This window comes from Chrysoperla carnea, chromosome 1 (assembly GCF_905475395.1).
Source record: "Chrysoperla carnea chromosome 1, inChrCarn1.1, whole genome shotgun sequence".
Lineage (NCBI taxonomy): Eukaryota > Metazoa > Arthropoda > Insecta > Neuroptera > Chrysopidae > Chrysoperla > Chrysoperla carnea.
The window spans coordinates 66,255,008-66,276,647 of NC_058337.1; the positions used below are offsets into that span (position 1 = coordinate 66,255,008).

Consider the following 21,640-nt stretch of genomic DNA (forward strand, 5'->3'; position numbering starts at 1 on the left):
ATAATACCTACTTTTTAAATCTTACCAGTGACTGATTAAGAAATTTTCCGCTCACATGCCGACAAATATATTCTACCTTCAAAACAATAAGTTGCGAATTAAATATCTTTCAAGAAATGAGAGGCCAAAGAAAAATTAAATTTTTAATATAGTTTGATATAAGTACCTAAAAGCTAAGTGTAAAGAATACGTTTCTATAGTTCTGTACGAAAATTGTCGTATGGATTAATCCTCCACTGTCTTATAAGTTATATTTTCCTCGAAAATATAGACTTATGCATTGTATCGAAGGTCAACGAGATGGGTTGGGCGTATGTTACAAATCCGATTTTTAACTCCTACAGCACACTTTATGAGGCTTTTGGAATGTCTAATATATATGGGGGAAAAGACGTTGGGAAGTTAACATCCCCAAAAGTTACGACACAAAGTCAATTTACATACCGATTTTAAGCCCTCTAAAACATTGACTTAAAATATCAATATTGGTTGAGTTGGTGTCAAAGAAATGCTTTTTGGGGATGTTAAATTTCCATTTTTAAGCAGATTAATTCCATTTTGAAGTAGAAATATCATCGAGTTTCACAAATCCTCCATATTACCTAAGCTATATAAGATTGAAATATGAGTTGAGTGAGCTTTTTATGTGAGTTGAGTTAGTGTCTACGAAGTGCCTTTTGGAGGATTTCAACTTGCCAACACCGCCTCTACCCCCTTCTTTACGTCGAAATATAACGTTTTTCGTGGTTTTTAACACTTTACGCGCCTCTAAGTATAGCTTCACCAAATTGAATCAAAGGTTTGATTTCTATTTAAATTGAATTACTATTGCGGCAGTGCCTTTTGGTAGCATCGACTCTACGGACCTGCTTCCCACCTTTTTATGTAAGTATTTCATGTTCAAAAACAATGATTAAAAGGCAATAATCTAATTTCAATAAAAAGTCTGTAATAATATACAAAGCATCGAATGAGAGGGAAATAAGAATAAATAAGACCTTATTGATGGAGCTCTGCAGCTACTTACGGTTTTTTTACCTGTATTAAAATAAATCTATGTAGTTTGATTATTTAATTCTTTAAACTGTTCATTATTTAGTTATAAAATTTAAATCTTTTCTACATGAGAAAGAAAACCAGTTGAAAAATTTACGATACTAATTGTTCTTCACACAACTTTCTTATGTTCATGGATATACACATTTTTATAAGAATTTATATACATGCTAAAATCACCCAATTTTAATTTTTTAGGCTTCCCTATACTAAGCTTTCTCACGGGACCTTCCTTATTATTCCTGTAAGGTTATGCCATATCCATCCATCCATCCTTCCGTACATCGGTTTTACTTTTAGAGGCCCGTAGGTATCTATATGGGGCTGCATAGATAACTATTTGAAATTTTCAATGAATAATATTATTTTTATGGTAGATATTATAACGCATAACAGTAGAACACAATAAAACTAAAGGAGATCAAAACATAAAATAAATAGTCTGTTGGTACTGAACCCTTCATGCTTGAGTTCATATAGAATTTAATATAATCGGTCGGATAGGGGATAGAAAACGTCAGATGTTCATTTATTATTTATTAAAATAATAGTTTATTTGAAATACCAAAAATTTTTGTTTGTTTTGTATTTCAAGCGATATCAATTATGATAAGACATTTAACTCAAAATTAGCATAAATTTTTATAAATATAGGGGTCATAGTTTTGGAATGAGAACCATAAACTTATGAGCATCTGGCCTTCATGCTTACCGTATTAACACTACTTTAGAGGTTTTGATGAAAATAAATTTTCTCAAAAATATCTGTTTTCTCTCAAATCAATTGAAAAGTTTTAGGAGTCATTCTTTGATATGAAACTCCGATTTAAGGATCTTTTGAATAATGCATATATACAAAGTGCTGATGTAATCTATATTGGTACTCAATTTTTTAATACAGTAACACTTAAATATCTCAAATTCTTTGAAAATTCATTATTATTATAAATTTTTTTTTTTTTTTTTTTTGACGAATTCTATGTATACATTGTATATCGAAAGAACGAATAAAATATTATTATTATTATTATTATTATTATATTTAAATTTGTGTACCCTCTACACCATCTCGACGTCCATAATAATCAGAAATAATTTTTAGGACAAAATAAATAATGGAATATTTAATAAAACCACATAACTCGTATGTAGATAGTGATCTATATTCTACATTATAGAACTTATATAGGACTTATATTAAAATTTATTTTTGCCATATCTTTTTTAATGTTATTTAACAGTAAATATACTAGCAATGAGTTCATTGATCCCAATAAATCAATAAAAAACGTCATAATCAAATTTTTAAAAAAGATAAATCGAAGGATAATACAAGGAAGTGAATAAAAATTATAACATCAAACACATTTTTAATATAAAAATATTTATTATATTGAAAAACGTATAAAAAATATAACCTTCAAAATAACGATTAAAAAACAATTAATCAGTTTTAATTTTCTATCACTTATGTCGTGATGATTCTACAGTATTTGCTACTTTGGCAACCATATTTCTAAAACAAACAAAAAATCTGTTAAGATATATTAATAATTTAATTATTGGAATTACCAAAACATTTAAAAAATGAGTGCATAAATATAATACGTTATGATAATTATAGATAAAATTATAATAGAGCAGGCGCTAGATAGAGTTTAGTGTGCAAAAATCGAGGAACGCATTTTATCAATTGAGTCTTCTTCAGAAAAGCTTATAGATTAATATTCTGGATATTGTCAGAATCCCTATTGGTCCAATTTTTGTATTCTCTCTTCACCTCCACAGAAACAGTCAAATGTCAATTTTTTTTAACCAAATAACTCCCACAGTAGGAGGGAATACAAAAACCGTAGGCAGCGTTGTGAAAAGATTGGACGAAGAGTGTTCGGATTATTGAAACTCTACTGTATTACTATAAGGTTTCCTTGGATTTTTATCATTTTAATATCTAATTTTGCGCACATGATATAACCGTATCTGATACAACACGCGTTATTAGTTTTGTTCCTTTTAATTTTAGTGCCGTACAAGAGTTTGCATGTTGCTAAAGGGTTTTACGGCGAAAAAGAGCAGGTTTTCATATGGTCAAAAAAAAAGATTATTGCAAACATTTTTATATTAACTTTATAGTACGCTTTAAAATAAAACTAATATTGCTTCCAAAAAAATAATTGTACTTTTTTAACAAACCTTAATCCAGTATCATATCTCACACATCGTATATTTTCAACATTATTTACTTCTTGTAGTAATTCTGGCATGTAGGCATCAATCACTATCCAACATTCTTGTGCTAAGTACGTTAATAATCGCATAACCTGCATGGAATTAAACCCTAAGTGTTTTTTGGTTAATGTTCGTACACACTTAAGGAACGATTCCCTAAAAATTAAAAAAAAAATGTTTTCAGATTTTAATTATATTGTAATCAAAATCACTTTAAGAAAATTCGTCTTATTGGATGGACAACAGCTGTTAGCGCCAAGGACAATTCTTCTTTTATTCTATCCTCCAGCACAGTGGTACAATAAGCGATTGTAAATTTAAAGTAAAAAATCTAAAATATTGTTTTTTGAATTATTTTTGTTTTGTCCTGTTTTATATTTTAATTTTTTTGATATACAAGAGACAATTCTTCTATTTATCGGGTTCACTGGTTCATACCCTACTCCGTCTGAATGGAAACTCTTTTGAAAATGAATAATAATAAAAAAATATTTACTTAACGTCATGTTGATTAAAAAAAGGCGATAAAATTTGAATAATCGTATTAAATAATTCAACACCAATTTTTTTACTAGGTTCTGTTGATTCTAGAAACATAATTTGTTCTAAAATTCCATCAAAACAACAATTTGCAAATAAAATTACATTAACTTTATCAGTTCGAATATGATTTAAAATTTCTTTCAAAACAAGTAAAGCCTACAATACAAAAATTCAATGATTACGACAGTTTTTTTATAATCTCAAAATAATAACTTACATTTAATGCATTTGGTTTTGGTGTTTTCCCACCGCCTGATGAAAAATGTAAACAATTAATTACAATATTTTCCAGAATAAATTTTGTTAAATTGCGCTCAAAATTTGTATCGAATATTTTTAAAAATGGTTGTCGGCGTGATAGTTCACCAGGTTTATTTGTAAAATATGGAACATATTGCACAATTAAATCTTTTAATGTTTTTTGCATGTATGGATCTTTATTGTAATCATTACGTGCAGTTCCTTGTACATATAATATCCAATTTTGTCGAATTGCACCCACACAAAACGGATGTAATTTTCGGCCAGTAAATAACGCTGGAGGTAATAACATTAACGTTACTAATATATGAAAGAAACATAGTGGAGTATTCTGAAAAAAATCATTTTTCATTATTAGTATAGTTAGCTTACTTAGCCTTCATTCTACCTTCAAAAAATACTCAAGAGAGCAAATAAAAAAGATCTTCCAGTTTCATTTTCATTTTGCAAGTTTTGAAACGAATTTACACTCAGAAAATTTATAAATTATTCACCTTGAAACGAATTTTTACAAGTAAATCTTTTAATCTAAATGCAAAAAAATTATATAGAATGGAGGGTTTCAATTTTTTATTCCCAATTTAGTTTTATTCCCAGATCTTGGACATCACATGCCCCATGTTTGTTTAAATGCATACCAGTATGTTATGTTAAATACATTGTATCGACATTGACGTCATACTATAATGGTATTCAATAAACAATCATTGGCATGAACTGTGATTTAATAAGGAAAGGAATCGGCGATTCAACATTTACTTACCTTTGTATAAATTAAATGTGAACAATGATAAAATAATTTTGCAACAATCGTGTACGTATGTAAAATAACTTTTTCATCTGGCGATGGACTTCTCAATATGAATGTAATACGATTATCAATACCATTTAGAATTTCATTTAGGAAGTTACGTATTTTATTTCGATCGTCCGTATTCTACAATTAAATATATATTTATTTATAGAGATAAGATATAATGTTAGTCAATACACGACATTTAACAATTAATTTTTAAATGTAATAAAATATTAATTAAGTATTGATTTTAATTAAATATAGGGGTAGCTATACATAATTTTTCAATGCCTCTTTAGATAACCCATAATTTAGTTTTTATTTTTAAATGTGTAATTATTTGTGCATATTTTTACTCCCATTATTAAAAATTGTATTCGAATTACCAAAATATCTTTTAACATAATCTTGTTTATTAGTTTATATAAATGCATGAATTTGTGTCTGTATATTTAACATAAACAAAATTAAAAATGCTAGGGCACTTTCATTCTATAACTAAGTTTCGTATCTGTAAAGTTTGTAAAAATAAATTTTCGGGCAAAATGGTCACACCAGAGGAGAGATTATGAATTTAGAGTTTTTTAAAGTATTAATTGGTGAAAAATAATTGAACCTGAATGAAATATATATAATCCAATAGCTTGTAACAAGAAATTTTTTTAAATACTTGCACGCTTTTGTTTACTTGATTATTTCTCTTTAAAATGAGCTTTAAATTGATCTTTATATGAGCTTCTAATGTCAATTTATTCGCCGGCAAAGCAAAATTGACACAATTCACATTAAACTGCCTCAAATAATGACCTTACAGACATAAGCCTGAACTCACTGATATTTTTCATTGGAGGCTTTTTATCATCGTTTGTGAATGTTTTTATACCATGTATATTGTTAGGCCCTGGACGGCGTTATCCTTAAAAACTGTATACCTAGGTATATCATGTATATATGAAATATATCAAGGTATAGTAAATTAAATCCCAAGTTTGTAACGCTTAAAAATATTTATGCTAACAAAATTTTGGTATAGGTATTCATAAAATGACCTAATTAGTCCATTTCCAGCTGTCCGTCCGTCTGCCTGTCTATCTGTCCGCCTGTCAACACGATAACTCAAAAACGAAGAGATATCGAGTTAAATTTTTATAGCGTGCTTAGGACTTAAAAAGTGAGGTCGACTTCGTAAATGAATAGGTCAATCAACACACAAATACAATACACCTAATTGTATTTGTGTGTAAGACGAGTGGATATCTTTCTTTACTTACAAGACGTAAAAAATAAACGATTGCGTAATCAACACTGTCCATACATGGTATTTCAACAATTAGTTCAATCAATTGTTTGTTTGATTTGTTGATTAATTGATTTTTTAAATTTATTGTTTTTTTTTTTTTTTTTGTAGCAATTTTGATTTAACAGTAAATAACTTAGCCAAGAAAGCTTGTACGAAGTCGAATGGTCGCGATTTTTAAAGAGAAATGAATAAGTTTTAAAGTATTTTTATTGGATTTTTATAAAAAAAAACTTTTAGGGCCCCGTAAATAAATGTCTTGAATAAATACTTATGCAATCCGTGCAAATTACAAGCTATCGAATGATATATATTTCATTCAGATCCAATCATTTTTCTTCGAGATATATCTGTTTGAAATTTCGAACAAATTAAAAATTTTTTTAAGTGTGTCACTTTTTTACGGCGCAAAATCGAGTTTAAAATATTTATTTTGGCAAAAAACAGTTATTTGACTATAATATAATTAGTTTCATAAATCGATAAAAATGATATTTACTTGGTCAGAAGCGCAAAATTTTGTCAACATAAAAAGATTGTTTGGGGAAACTTAATTTAAAATTTCAAAATAAGAATATGAAAAATAGAGAGAAAAAATTCAAATTCACAAATTCCTCTTTCTCAATTGGGAGATGTAGTTCTAAATAATATCTCCGTTATTTATAGCAACTATTTCTGTTAGTTGTATATCTTATTTAAATCTGGAATTGGAAATGGAATTACTATACGATAATTAAATTTATTACATCATGGAAGTCCTATCATTAAAAAAATTCTAGTCAAATATGAATAAAACAAATCCAAATACGAAAAGTTCAGTCCATTTTGAACGCGGCAAGCAGGACGACATTTCGATTTTTCTACTTTTACATTTTAAATATGCTCATTCAAATGCTGAAAATGCGTTTCCCAGTGTTTATTCTCCTGACTTCAACCTCTTTTCCCAGATCCAAACTTCGACATTAAAATTGAATAATTAAAGAATTTCGCACGATATTTATGGAAAATGGCTTTGGTTTAATTTGCTCAAACTATGCATTTTTTCTATTTCTTGATGGGCAGATAAAAATGTTAAATAGCATAAAAATGTCGTGTCTCTGTATAATACAGTGTTATAGAGTTTAAAATAAAATAAACACCTTTTTCAAGATACAACATTTTATCAAAGGCCGACAGAATGCTGTAAAGTCCTATATACGCAATAGCACAAACCTTCGAGAGTGTATATTGCGATATATTAATTATGAAGAAACTTCATGACAATGTCGCATCCAGAAATGTGACATTTTGAATAATTAATATGTCGCATTCATAATGCGACATATTAATTATGAAGAACTTATTTTAATTATTAAATCAAATAATTAATATATTACATTCAGAATCCACCGTATTCATTATGAAAAAATTTAAATAATTATTAAATCGAATAATTAATACGTTGCATTCAACATTTTTCTAAACAGCTGAAGAATGCGACGTTTTCATAATTAACACGTCGGAATATCTGTCGTAATATTCGCTTGAGGAGAATGTCATTTCGAAGACATTTATTTTATTCGTAAAAATCTGCCCAAAAACACTACACGTAATGAAAAAACTGAAAAAAATTGCATCCTTCAATTTAATTCACAAGAAGATAATTCTTTGCAAATTTGTTTTTGTATACTCCTTTGTGAGATTTGTTTTAATAGATTTTTTAAGATAAAAATCTTCCAATCATTTTCTCCAAAGGCGGATATTACAGACGGGATAATCCTCACTAACGTTTGTATTTTTACTTAAGTTTGAACTTTGATCTCTTAATATCTCAAAGACCTAAATTTATAAGACTTCGTGGCTTTTAATCTATTTATCAAGAACTGCTTGAATCCATAGTTTCGAAAATATTGGCCGAAACCCTTTTTTAAAAGGAAAGACCCTTTAGGAATAAAAGTTACAGTTATGATACCAAATTAAGATCTTCTAAATGTATCCCCGGTTGTACTAGCTCACGGGCATGATGTCTTTTTCTAGGTATAGAAAAAACTTTTAAAATTTCAGCTCGCAATCTCGATGATTTTACGAACACGATTAAAACTATATTTAATATACCCATCATAAATAATACATATATTTACGGTATGTATATAAATAGTTGTTTTTTGATACAAAACCCTAAATCAAAAATAAATTCTTCGGAATATATTTTCACATTATTATTATGAAATTAGATATAATTAATACTTAAAATATTATATATTATAAACATTTTATTTAATAAAAACAATAGCAAATTGGAATCATGCTAGAACATAATATTTTCAGTCTTTTGTGAGAACATTAAGTTTTTTTGAAAGAATGTCTACATTTATAATAGGTAATTGCTTCTTACAAATATTTTAATCGCTTTTAATTGTGTGTATGTTGTAAGTGTAGTAAACTATACGTACCTCAGCTAAATCATATTTTTGAGAAATAATTTCGAAAAATTTTGTTATATGATCTGAACATTCTAAAAGTGTTGAAAATTCATTAAAATTTGTTCGAATATCAGGTAAATCGATTAGTATACGTAATATATCTGCTAAATTTTCACAATTATTTTCAATACAAATTAAATTACACTGTAACCATAACTGAAAATATTAATATTTGTAAACATTGTACTAAATTTGAATATTTTTAATCACTATACGAAGGTTTTTTGGTAGAATCAGTTTTTCAATACATAAAAATAAAATTAAGGATCCTTTACTATTAAAGAAGATTTGCGAAAAATATTTTTTCGAATAAATATATCTATAATAATTTTATAATATGGGGGGTTCTTTGGAGCTTCCTAAGTACCTCCACCATATATTAGCCCAAAAATAGGGGGGACCCTCGTAGGGCAGACGGTCAGATTAGTAAAAACAAAATTGCGATAGGTGAATTAACTCGAGAGCGTGAGATTAATATATGGTGGGTTAATTACATGCTAAAAATTGTAAATTTTAAGAATATGAAAAAATTTTGATCACGCTCGAGCTACTACGGGTAACAAACTTTGCAAGCCTTCCATTTCTTTGCGTATCGCTTAAATCGTCAGATTATTGGAATGTACATTTTTTAGCATGTAACTAACGAGTTAATTCAAATATCGCAATTTCGTTTTTACTAATCTGATCGTCTGCCCTATGAGCGTCCCCCCTTATTTAGGGCTGATCTTTGATGGAGGTACTAAGGAGGGTCCAAGGAACCCCCCATATCTTAATCTGACGCGCTCGAGTTACTACAAAAATCCCCTCTTGGGCTCCCCTACTAATATTTTTAAAATTTTGAAGAAAAAAAACAAAAACAATACTGATACCAACATTGCATAGAAAAGTAAAAAATAATTTTAAATTAAATACTTCTATCAATAATTTTCTTCAAGCAATTACATTTTGAAGTCGATTAGCTAGAATTTAATTCGTTAGCGGCGACTTTAAGAGGCAGTATTGCTCTAAAGAAATTTTAGATAGAAGCATGATAGATATATTTAATTTAAATATTAAAAATAGATCCACAATCCTCCGTTTCTGAAGTTGATTATAAATTTAATTTTTCTAAATTTAATCTTACATATATCTAGAGAAAAATGATCTTAGGAGTTAGTATAGGAATTATATCTTAGGAGATAGAATACAAAAATCAATGTACATATGCGAAAAGAGTCAATAAAGTGTTAAATCGCTCAGAAAAAAATGTCCTAAACTGATTCTACCAAAATTCGAAAATTTTAATCGATTACTTTACCTGTACAATCGTATATTGATAATTTGTAAATGACTTATCAAGTTCGGTCAACACTTTTGGTGATTTTAATAATTTACTTAAAATTTTTTCAATTAATCGTAATGATATATCTGGCGAAGTTACAAAATATACAAATAATGTGAAAAAATTTGCTGAATTTTTATTCGCTAATGGTTGATTATTTAATGATAATTGCATTACAGATGATATTAAATCAGCTAATTGTAAATTGATATTTGTTGCTTTTGCATTTTGTTTTAATGCAGGCAAAACATGTTGAAATATATTTTGTGACATTTTTCCGTAATCATTTTCTGTACCATAAATTATGTTTGTATTTTCACTTAGAATGTACAACTTTGATGTAATCGATATTAGAATATCATAAATTGGGGAAAAATTTGTTGAGGAATTATTAAATGATAGCCAACGGGAAATCCAACTATCTAAAAATAATAAATTATTTTTGAAAATATTAGACGCTCATCTCTAATTCTAAATTCAAGCTTTTATTTAACTTTGTTCCCGAGTCATCTCATTTAAGGTATTTTCCTATGAGATACGAAGCTGTAAATCGCAAAGCAACTTTAAATCGGATGACAATAAAATATCATGAAAAAAATAATATAAATATGGTAGAAGCTGTGTAAAACTAAATTATTTGTTTTTTTAGATTTTAAATTTTGTATATGAAATGACAGAAAATATAAAAATAAATTTATTTTACAAGGTTTTTTAGTCAAGTACAACTGTACAAGTATTGTACCAAAAGGTAAAAAACAAATTTAGCTCTGCATATATAGGCGATGTAAAATTTTTTAAAATTTATACATTAAAAGCAATGAAAAGATTGTTTATTTCTGTTTTATTCATTAAAAAAAGTAAGTGCGTTTTTATTCATTAAAAAAAAAAGAAAACTTACCAATCAGAATATATTCTCCAGAATTAAAATCTTCACTCATTTCGAAAATATGCTGCAGTCCATCGATAATAATTTGTCGTAAATTAATATTAAATGAATTTGATTCATTCTCAATTTGTGACAATAACGTTAACAAAGGATTAGCAATTTCTGCGATATTTAATTTATTTTCAACAAATAACTGTACCAAAGCCAAATTTGTCGATAATAAAATTGGCATCTTATTATTAGTTGGTTCTAATGGAGGTAGTAATGAAAGTAAGGATTGTAACTTTGTACCCTATAAAATAAAATAATAAAATATAAAAATATATACTACTTCAAAAACATTATTTTATAAATATCCTCAAAACAATTTAAACTGATTTGAATCAGTAGTAAATGAATATTAATAAATGTAACTACATTTCTGAATTTCGAACTTAATGCCTTGTTTACTCTATAGTAATAATTTAAATAGGTAGCTTGTAGTGAATAATTAAATCTGTCTGAACAACAAAATTTTAGTCGATTACTTCTTTTTTTCAAGCTAGTAATACATACCAATACCCTTAACACATTATAGACCATTTACCAGGACATGCGATGATTAGATCAGAATATTTAACCCGAATTATAGGTGTGGGCATACTTAAATAACCCAATCTCAGACAATAATAAAGTTAAATAGACAATATCTACTTAAACATTGTCATTCTATAATAACATATAAATCATTGAACATTTCTGTATCACTGATTAAAAAAAGATTGGGCTCTAAACTATTAACTACACTTGGTCGTTTATAATTAAGCCTCTAATATGTATGAAATCATGATTTTTTGTTGGAAATTATTTGTTGCTATCATGATTTCAAATAGGCCATTGTACATTCCTGTATCAAAGATTCAATAATCGACAGATCAAAGATCAAAAATTACAGATAATTAACTTATTTATCTGATTATAAAATGTATGCACATTAATACTTCTGCTTATACAAAATATACATCTTTTTGTTTAGGAAAAATTTTGTGTGGAATATAAATTATAGACCGGGAAGTAACATTGCTTTCCCCATTTTTCTCAGCTAATTTTCACTGTAGTTATTGGTTCAAATGATAAACGAATTAGTTATTTTTCTTGCATCCCTTGCGGATTTGGGAATATGATCATTTCTAGGATCGTGAAAATTATGTTCTACTAACAGACAGTGCTTAGTGGGTGATCGTTCTTTTACAACATAATATTTTATCGCTTAAAATTAGTAATTTTACCACAATTTTATTCGATGAAACTTACTTATTATAGTTTAAGAGTGATTTGCGTTGAATTGTTTGTAAAACATATCGAAAAAGTTTTCTATTTTTCGTGCCCTTAATCTCACTTGAACATTTGTTGCGATCTAATTAATGCCTATCGTTTAACGATGCTAATTCTATCATAAAATTCATTCAGAGTACAAGGCAGACACTAGAAAATAGCTGTCGTTCTTCGATAAATTAGACACACGGAAACCTCTAGTCTAAACTGATATATATATATATTTCAGCCCCCTTTGAAACAGAGGCGAGAAAATGAGGCATTCTTTTATGATTATTTTACGGTCTATATTTATTAAAATAAAATTAGTGTTGTTTACCGCTTCATATAAATCCGCACTCACTCCCATTGTTAAAAATAACGACACAAAGTTGTATAAACCAGTTTGATTTAGTGCAACCAATTTATTTAATGAAAATTTTGGAAAAATACGACCCTTTAATTTTTGATATTGATTTTGTTGATTATTTTTAAAACAATAATTTAAGAACAAACCAAGTAAACGCAAAAATTGCTGGTAGCTTGTTTCATTGTCTGATTGACCTAATTTGATTTTATCTTGTTGTAAGCGTAATTTGATTTGTGATAATAATGCTGACGAAGTATTACTGTAATAAAAATAAATAAATTTTATTAGTAGTTTAAGTTAGTTGAAATTCGGTTCATTTGTTAAAAAAATTAGTGTGTGTGTGTGTGTGTGTGTGTATTTAAAATTTTTGGAAGTTTCATGTCAATGAATTTTTAGACATGGACAAAATACCACGACCATGGACGGTTTGTAACCTTGAAGCAGGAGATACAGGTATTTTTCCCATATTTCTGAAGAAGTACGAGCACCATATCTACCAAAAAATCAATATATTTTTTGCACAATGTTTTTTTCATAAAAATTCTTCATGAAACGAATTTTAAAAATTTTCGAACCTGTGTGTGTTTTGTTTGTTGCAACTTTTATGCAATGCTTTTAAAATTAAAAACTACACATTTTCACTAAAATTATTTTAAATACCATATATATAAACACTATTTGTTGCGAGCAGAAGGGTCTGCGGAAATATTTACAATAACAATGTAAATTTTCATTATATTATGAAATATACATTAATGCAATAATATTGCCTATATTATTATTCGAATTATTTATTTAAAAATACAGGCAATATTAATGATTACATTACATTTGTATTTATAAAAATGTTCTTTTTGTATTTTTCCCACATGCAATAATTACAATTAAACACACAAACATTGGAAAAATGCTTACTAATCTTACTAATCCTATTTAAACAATAAACTAGTAATTAATTATACATAAAAGATAATGGAATATTTTAATAAATGAAATTAAAAATTAGTATATCTTAATAATATATGGTATATCATAATATAATTCGGTTCTGCGCGCAAAGAAATAGACAAGAAAAACTATTGGAAATCGACTAATTTGATCATGACATCTGCTTAAAATTTGAATAGTAATTATATTGAATATTACACAGGAAACAAAAGATCGGGCCTCAAGATTAATTCGAAATATATTGCTTTAGAAAAATGATATGGCTCTGATGATAACATATTATAAAGATGTTAAATTGATCATTTAAAAGTCTTTTTTCGTTCATAATTGATGAAAGACAGATGAGCACTCCAAATTAAGAACATTCCAACAACTTATGTTGAAAATTTTTTTTCGAAGACTGAATATGTTTTAACCTGATAACTTTTGTATTTTGTAACTTTTTTCTAAAATTATTTTTCGAGATATAATAGTGTTCAGGTTTGTCATAAATTCAATTAATGAAAACACAAAGGTATAAATATATAAATTAAATGGCATACAAATTGGCATCCAAAAAACCGATCCATCCGAAGAACCCATATTTTATATAAAAATTGGGCCATATTTTACATATATGGAATACACTCTTGTCAATTTCCAACAGTTTAGATAATAAAAGCAAAAACAATGCAAATAATAAATATATAGAAAAAATAAATCGCCGAACAATTTGAGAAAACATTTAGTAAATTAAAATTTTATTAAAAATCACTTTGAAGTGATATAGGTGTAATAATAATACATAAGAGGGGTACTACAAATGGGTCTTTAGCACTTAGACAGAGAGATCCTTTGTGCTCGGTATAAATGTAAATATGAATATTGATAACATCATTATCAGACAAAATTGTATAATCCTATTACTTAAGTGCCATAGTCGTACTATCTTAGGTTGAGTTCAAACTTACCAAATAGTAGCCATTGTTTGTGGTGGATCCGTCGATAAATAAAACAATGAATTTAATCGTCGATGGAAGTATTCCCATAATGTAGCAATCGGTTCAGATTTTGGATCCCACCAGGTAATCATTGTTTGTGATAGTAACGGCATTAATGCCCGTAAATACATTTCGGTTTGCTGTGGTTCATTTATTGTTAAATCATCGCTATTTAACCAGGCACTCAAATTTGTTATGATCGGTGAATAGTTAGATGAAATCTACAAATAAAAGCAAAATTTAAAAATCTTATTAAAAAAATTGACTCTGGTGTTCAATAAGGCGTGTAGTTGGAGGACTACAGTCTAACTAACTAACATAGCTTATTGGACACCGGAGTCGTTTATTTTAAGTTAATTAAATTTTTTTTAAAGATTAATAGGTTAAGGTGTTTTTTTTTTTTTTTTTTTGGAGAATAACCCATCCTCACTCGTCGAAATTAAGTAAGGTTTGGGTCTCACTGTGGTACAGCGAAAATGGAAACATTGACTTTTTTCTAACCGTCTTTTACTTTTTGCTCAGTCGGTAAACAATTTATATACATAAAATTATATATTTTTGAAATCCACCAACTTAGCGCCAGTGTTAACCTAGCTCCGTGAAGCGCTAAGTTAACTGGACATGTGTTAACTCTATTTTAACTAAACATGTGCTCGAAAATCGAAAAATAAGTTTTATTAATTTTGGTTTTCTTATTTTGTACACTAAAACCCAGCGTATTTTCAGATGGGTTTTAAGAAAACTTTGGCCGATTTTTTTTTCAAAATCTACTGAGCCGCCTCCTTTGTAAAATAAACCTAGTTTAACTTACCCGTAAGTTATTATCTCTGCCAATAAATATACCTTTTGGTGTATACCCTTGCAACTGGGCAACATGGCATGTAATCCAAATTGCAAAAACGTGTGAATTTTTACAATTAAATGAAAATGGTAACTGTATTTCAAGACAATTTGTATGTGTAATATTTACAGTAGTCGGCATTTGCTCAAGAATGTCATTAAAAATATCCCAAAAGGTCTAAAAAAAATTTTTCCATTTAATAATATGATTTAAATATTAACTATGTTTAAATATAATCGTAAAACAAACCCGACATTTTCCAGTTGAATTTATTTGTTCTGTAAATATTTGTATCATTATCCATAATTCTTTGACACAAACACAATTAAATGGTTTTGTAGAACTCAATTGTAACGGATCTGTCTAAAAATATTTCAAAACAAAAAATTATATGTCGAAATACTAAATTTGTTGAACCAACTGTTTACAAGTAAAATTTAAATAAATAAAACCTCGAAAAAATTACCACAACTTAGGATTTCGGTTTTAAACATTGTGTAGACCTTCTGATAAACATAGTAAAAATTCGTTAAAATTGGAGCTGTGCCAGGTTGTTTGGACATAGCTACCAAAATATTGGAGATATAGAAAGAAGTTTCAAATAAAAGTGTAAGCCATGTTAAAATATATAATTTATTATCATCACTTTTTCTCTAAGATTAACGGATTTTGATTTATAACTCAGACATTTAGAAATAGTTTCTAAGCTCCAAAACATTTTGAAATTGAACAAACCAATGCCCAAAGTAATATGAAGGAGGTGAGACAGGGGGCGAAATCATACTGATAATTAATAATTTCATTTAATTGTTCATAGACATAAACTTTTATAAAAACATTAATTCATTGTTTATTCAATTTTTATTCACTCAGCTAGGGAAAAAAAATTTAATAACTTGCAATAACCCCACACCGAATAATAATAAGCCAGAGGTATACTTTGTTTACTATACTTCTACACTATGCATACTTAAAGGCCTCCAATTACACGATTTTTGTTCAGGACGAATTCATCTATCGTTCCTAGACATAAAATGATGGGCGTGACATAACATAAATTTAAAGACATTTACAGTTTCAACAAGAAGATCGTCTTCATATTTTTACCAAAATCCTTGATAGAGCTATTTTTTTAATCAAACCTTATTTTTCTTCTACTAGTAACAAAATAAATCAAAGATCCAAGTTAATCAAATTTTCCTTGTGGAACAACAGAAAAGGGATCCAGACTACCAATAAATATTTTATTGGCTACTTTAAATTTATGTTCTAGCAAATAATTTGTATTAATCTTTGGACAAGAGAAGATCTGTATTGAGATTTTATTGAGATTTGTCGACGAGACCATAGATATTTTTTAAATTCATATTATCAAATAAATTTAATCTCTTTGATGAATTTTTTGTATAGTGGGCTGACAGTGAGAAATTGATTCATATTTTAATAATGTAATGTTTACCGATATCCGTTCGAATAGTTAGTTGTCATAATGTATAGAAGGAAACCCGCAATACACTTATGGAAATTGGGTTTCTGTGAAGTTTGCTATATTGCAGAATTCTTATGATCTTAGCATCATGCTCAAAATCTCAATAGACATTATGACACAAATGCAAACGTTTTTGACTAAATTTAAATATCTCTATATTCAACCACTACACTAAAGCTTTTCTAAGAGAAAAAAAAATGCTACTAAGACATTAAGTGTGTGCTATTTGATCGGTCCTCGATTAATCGACTCTTTACATATGTATTTTAATTAAAATTTAACTAACTTTATTAAAAATATTAACTGCAATTTGGATTAAATCTGAGATTATTATTTTCAATTCTCGTTCAAAATCTTTCTTATCGTTAACATTAAATGTTAAATTCACTTCAGAATCATTCGTTAAAATAATATTATCTTGTCGGGTTTCGGCAAAATTATGTAAATCGTATTTAATCGTAAGGAACAACCATTTTAATTCTAAATATAAATGAAACAAATGATATGCAGGATTTTTAGACTCATTGCCTAATTTCGATCCAGCATGATTTATAACATATTCTGGTAGACTTGTTATATTATTTGACAATAATTTTTGCATTCCAATATTGATTGTGTTTTTCATGGTTTGATAATTCGAATCTAATTGCCATGATCTGAAATATATCAAAATTAAATTAAATTTTTAAAGCTGGATTGTGTGGTTGCGATTCTTGATTGATGTTTATAAAGAATTCTCAAATAGCAAAAATTGTAATGTTTAAATGATTTGAATTTAAATTTCATTCAGTACTAGCTCATAAAATTAACTACTTTTTGTTTTAAGAACCCCCAATCACTAAAAACAAATAAAAAAATAGCGCGGAATTTTCGCTCCCTAAATTTTTCGGAACAATCATCTTTTATGTAATACCATTTACACTGTTTATCTGTCATAAAATCTGAATAATTTAAGAACTAATTTACAATATTTCTTGTACGAATATCAAGTCGAAATTATTTAGCATCCTTCAGATACTTATAATTATTTTTATTACAAAAAACTATTCATGAAGTTAATTTATTACATTTCTAGCGATTGAGGACCCTTGATGGACGAATTATAGGACACGTTGACTACAAATAAGTTTTTAAGGACAGAATAAAAAACGATTATCCAAGTTCATCGTAAAGGTTTTGATTTAGTACAAAATTTACCTCCTTGTTTAATTAGGAATTTTAAACGTTCACTTTTCTGCTCGTGCAGTGAGAATTCTTCACGTGAAGTTTTTGTTATATTTAGTAATATAGAAGAAACTTTAAATTTCGCATAAAACCAAGTTAAATTTGGAGATTGATTTCCACCAACTTTCACTAGCGTATCGATTTACCTACATTAAAATTGCTTTTATTTGTCCTTCCTTGAGAGTATAGATTTTTATAGTTAATATTAAACCGGTGTATGTAGTAAGCAGATATCAGAATTCTGCTTTTTGAGATTATCTAGCAACCATGGGTCCATGATTACTTTGGACTATCAATTTATATATTGTTTTACCTGCATAAAAAATGCCTTAATAGATAAATGAAATCAATAATTTGTTTTCTTTTCAAATAATAATTGGCATATTCCAACGATGACGATCCAATTGTACTCGATTGTGCAATCGAAGCAGCTAATATAATTTTTAAATTTTGACTAAAACAAAAATTTTATTGTTAAGCTTCGTCTAAAATACATCTATATTCGAGAAATTTACCTTGATATATTAAATAACCGATCTAAATCATTTAAAATTTGTGATCCACAGATATAAGTACGATCAAATATTTTACAATCAACAGTCTCATCAAATAACTTTAATATTGGATTAAACGTAAATAATTTATTTAAATATTCTAATTCATTTGTTCGTAAAAAGCTATTTTCATTTAGTGATTTATCATTAATCATTACTTCTCCCGAACAATAAAACTGTTTCGGAGATAAAGTTGTTGATTGTTTTGTTTCTGTAAATTGTTATTAATTAAAACAAATTCAAATTTAAGTCTTATTCAGTTTATAATAGGTACCCAAAAGTTCATTTCGATAATTTTCTGATTGTGAAAAATAATTATCAATATCTACAATAGAAGGTAATTCTTCTTCATCCTCAAACATTTTTAATATTCCGATGACTAAAAATCAGTTTTATTTTATAATTTATTTAATATCAACCTAACTATTATCTATGTTTACAAGTATTCGCTAATAAGTAATAACTAATTAAGTAATGTTTTATGTAGTTTTATGTTTATAAGTATTCATAACCTATCTTTTGGTAAAGTAAAAACATGAAGTAAAACGTTGTTATTTATCTGTCAGTTAAAAAAAAACATGTATTTCTAAAGGTGGGTTTAGTTCCACAGATAGATAGTTCGTTCAAGATAATAATGCAAGGCCATTTCAAGCGCAATTAATTTAATATCATCCCATTATTATTCCCACATCATTTTAAACCCACCCTAAAAAGATTAATTGTGCCATAAACTTAAGCAACATTACTAACATTTTTTTCGTGATATACTTAAATAATTTTATTTTGTATATTCATAATTCCATCAATCATCAGGGACATGTAATAATTTAATAATAAACACCGGTTCGGGTATAATGAATTTAGTGTTATTGTAAATGAAGTCCATATTCCAAGGTTGTTGATTACTTAAATATATGTTTAGGTATGATATATGAATATTATGAATAAGAAAAATATATTTAATTACAGCATAAGCATATGTGTTTTATGTTTATTATAAAACCCCTTTCCGCTCTTGATGAGATCAAAGTCTTCCCTACATCCTCTATTTCTGTCTTTTTTTTGTGTTTGAAAGGTTTGAAATATTTCATCTGACATTCAAATTACTCATTTACAAGGACTTAATAAATATATATAAAGGTTAATTGACACTAATCCGTTACGTATAATGAATATAAAAACATATTTAATGAAATGGTAACAAACCTTGGCTGAATTGGGCTATGTAACATGTTGTTGGCCATTAAAGTGTGGATGAGACTTTTATTTTGGACAGTTATTATTTAATGGTAATGCAAATTTAAAACTGAATACACTTTATATTAGCAACTTCTGTACCCTCAATTTCCATTTAATTACTCTTTAAGTATAATTTTATTACGTAAAATCTTTTAATACTTTTTTATTTCATTAAAATAAAACTAGTCTCTTCTAGTCTTCTAATTTCTGGATTCTTATAAAGCAATATAGTTTTTTATAGCTGTTGCATAAAAACGATAACGATAATGGATACATATTCTGACAAAGAACAAAACCGAGAATTTCAAAAAGTATACGTTATTCAAAGACGCTAGAATATTTTACTCATCTGGATATCGAAATTTAACACCGCAACTAGCTCTGAAAATGAAAAAAACATTCCATTGCATCAGATAAAGCTTCTATGCAGTGATAAAAGCCCTTGACTATTATAAAATTCCACTTAAAAAGGTTTTTTGAAAGAAGTTTTAAAATGACTGAATGAATTATCAAATTCAAAAGTTTAAGTTGCGTGCCTCCATGATTTGGCACTTTCACTGTCTATCAATGACTAACCGCTTTAGTGCATAATACTATTTTGTATATATCTATAATGGCCTTTAACCTGCAGAAATATGCTATATTGTTTGCGTTAGCCGAAGTTACACATTATTCAAGAAATTTTTACTCACTGTGCGTTCTTTATACAAGTGTTTGAAAATTAAACTAAGTATTGGATTTTCCAGCTAAGCGATTCTTCTTCAATAAACAAAATGTTGTGATATACACTCCATTTTATTTCTATTTAAAAAAAATTCATTGTTATTTTGTGTTTTCAAAGAATCAAAATTGTATGGTTTTTATTATAAATGTGAAAGTAAGGATATTTGTTTGTAATTGTTTGTTACGCTTTCACGCAAAATTTTAGCTGTGTAAAACAATCCCTTCGAGTATTATGGAAGGGGGATAAGTGAAATCGAGAGAGGTGGATGCTATAAAGTGGTGGTTTTTACTTTTAAGTCCAGTGAAACGGGCGAGTATCAAGCTAGTTTTCTAAATATTTGTCAAAAAATTTCAAAAATAAAAAAGTGACATTTTGAACTGTAAAAAATTAGAAAAAGATAATTATTTGCCGTAAATTATTAGTAATTTTCATTTTTTGTCATTTTGATTCTATGGTGTTAAAAGAATATTTCGATTAAAAAAAATTGCGATTTGATTTTAAGAGATTTGATCTTCGCGTATCTTCTGATGTGTGTTCGATAAACGTGTTATCAAATTGTCGAATTGATATCAAGTTGTCAAATTCTATCATGCTTCGCGTGTAATATCTAAATTCGAATAGTCAAAATATCATTGAGAAAAACAGGAAATCACCGAATTTCTAATCAAAGATATTCTACTAATGCTTCAAAAATCTTATTTACTTGCCATTCATAAATATACACTTTGGTATACTCAGAACAATAAAACAAAAAGTTCCTTAATACAGGGTTTCAGTTGTTCCATATTAAGATGATTAGGGAGCCAATAGTCTTCGCTTTTTGGGATCGTTTATAAAGATCGAAAAATAGGTTAGGGATCGATAAGCCAAACTTGGTGCTTGACGTTCAGATTTGACGCTGTTTTTTATCTAAATGGTACTCTGATCGAAATTGTACCATGTGATCAAATTTGACGCTAGAAGCTAGCATCATGAAATTTTACCTTTAAACTTTGGTTAGAACTAGCATCGAAGATGTTATCAGGCCTGTATGATTGCCATAGACACATTAATAAACAGTACAAACACATAATTTAGCTTACGATGCGCTGTGTTCAAAAAGTTATAGCAATGGTTAAATTCGGCTA

General features: G+C 27.7%; 2 protein-coding genes across 2 annotated transcripts in view; both read right to left on the reverse strand.

Annotated features, from left to right (window-relative positions):
- Nucleotides 1-18,079, reverse strand: part of LOC123305248 (ATP synthase subunit delta, mitochondrial) — a 109,846-nt gene extending 91,767 nt beyond the window's left edge. Inside the window, exon 1 of the mRNA XM_044886911.1 lies at nt 18,063-18,079. The gene's annotated coding sequence lies outside the window, so the exon portion shown is untranslated. The remainder of the gene's footprint in view (nt 1-18,062) is intronic.
- On the reverse strand, nt 2,474-19,782 carry LOC123290455 (protein MMS22-like). Its single transcript, XM_044870649.1, has 15 exons — nt 19,757-19,782; nt 18,310-18,450; nt 17,059-17,428; nt 15,533-15,646; nt 15,254-15,460; nt 14,413-14,663; nt 12,485-12,773; nt 10,864-11,143; nt 9,942-10,387; nt 8,615-8,800; nt 4,853-5,026; nt 4,046-4,420; nt 3,782-3,984; nt 3,250-3,441; nt 2,474-2,572 (listed from the first exon to the last, which is right to left on the reverse strand). Exons 1-15 carry the CDS (start codon nt 19,780-19,782, stop codon nt 2,521-2,523), a joined length of 3,306 nt encoding a protein of 1,101 aa, XP_044726584.1. The 3' UTR covers nt 2,474-2,520.
- Between the last annotated feature and the right edge of the window lie 1,858 nt (nt 19,783-21,640).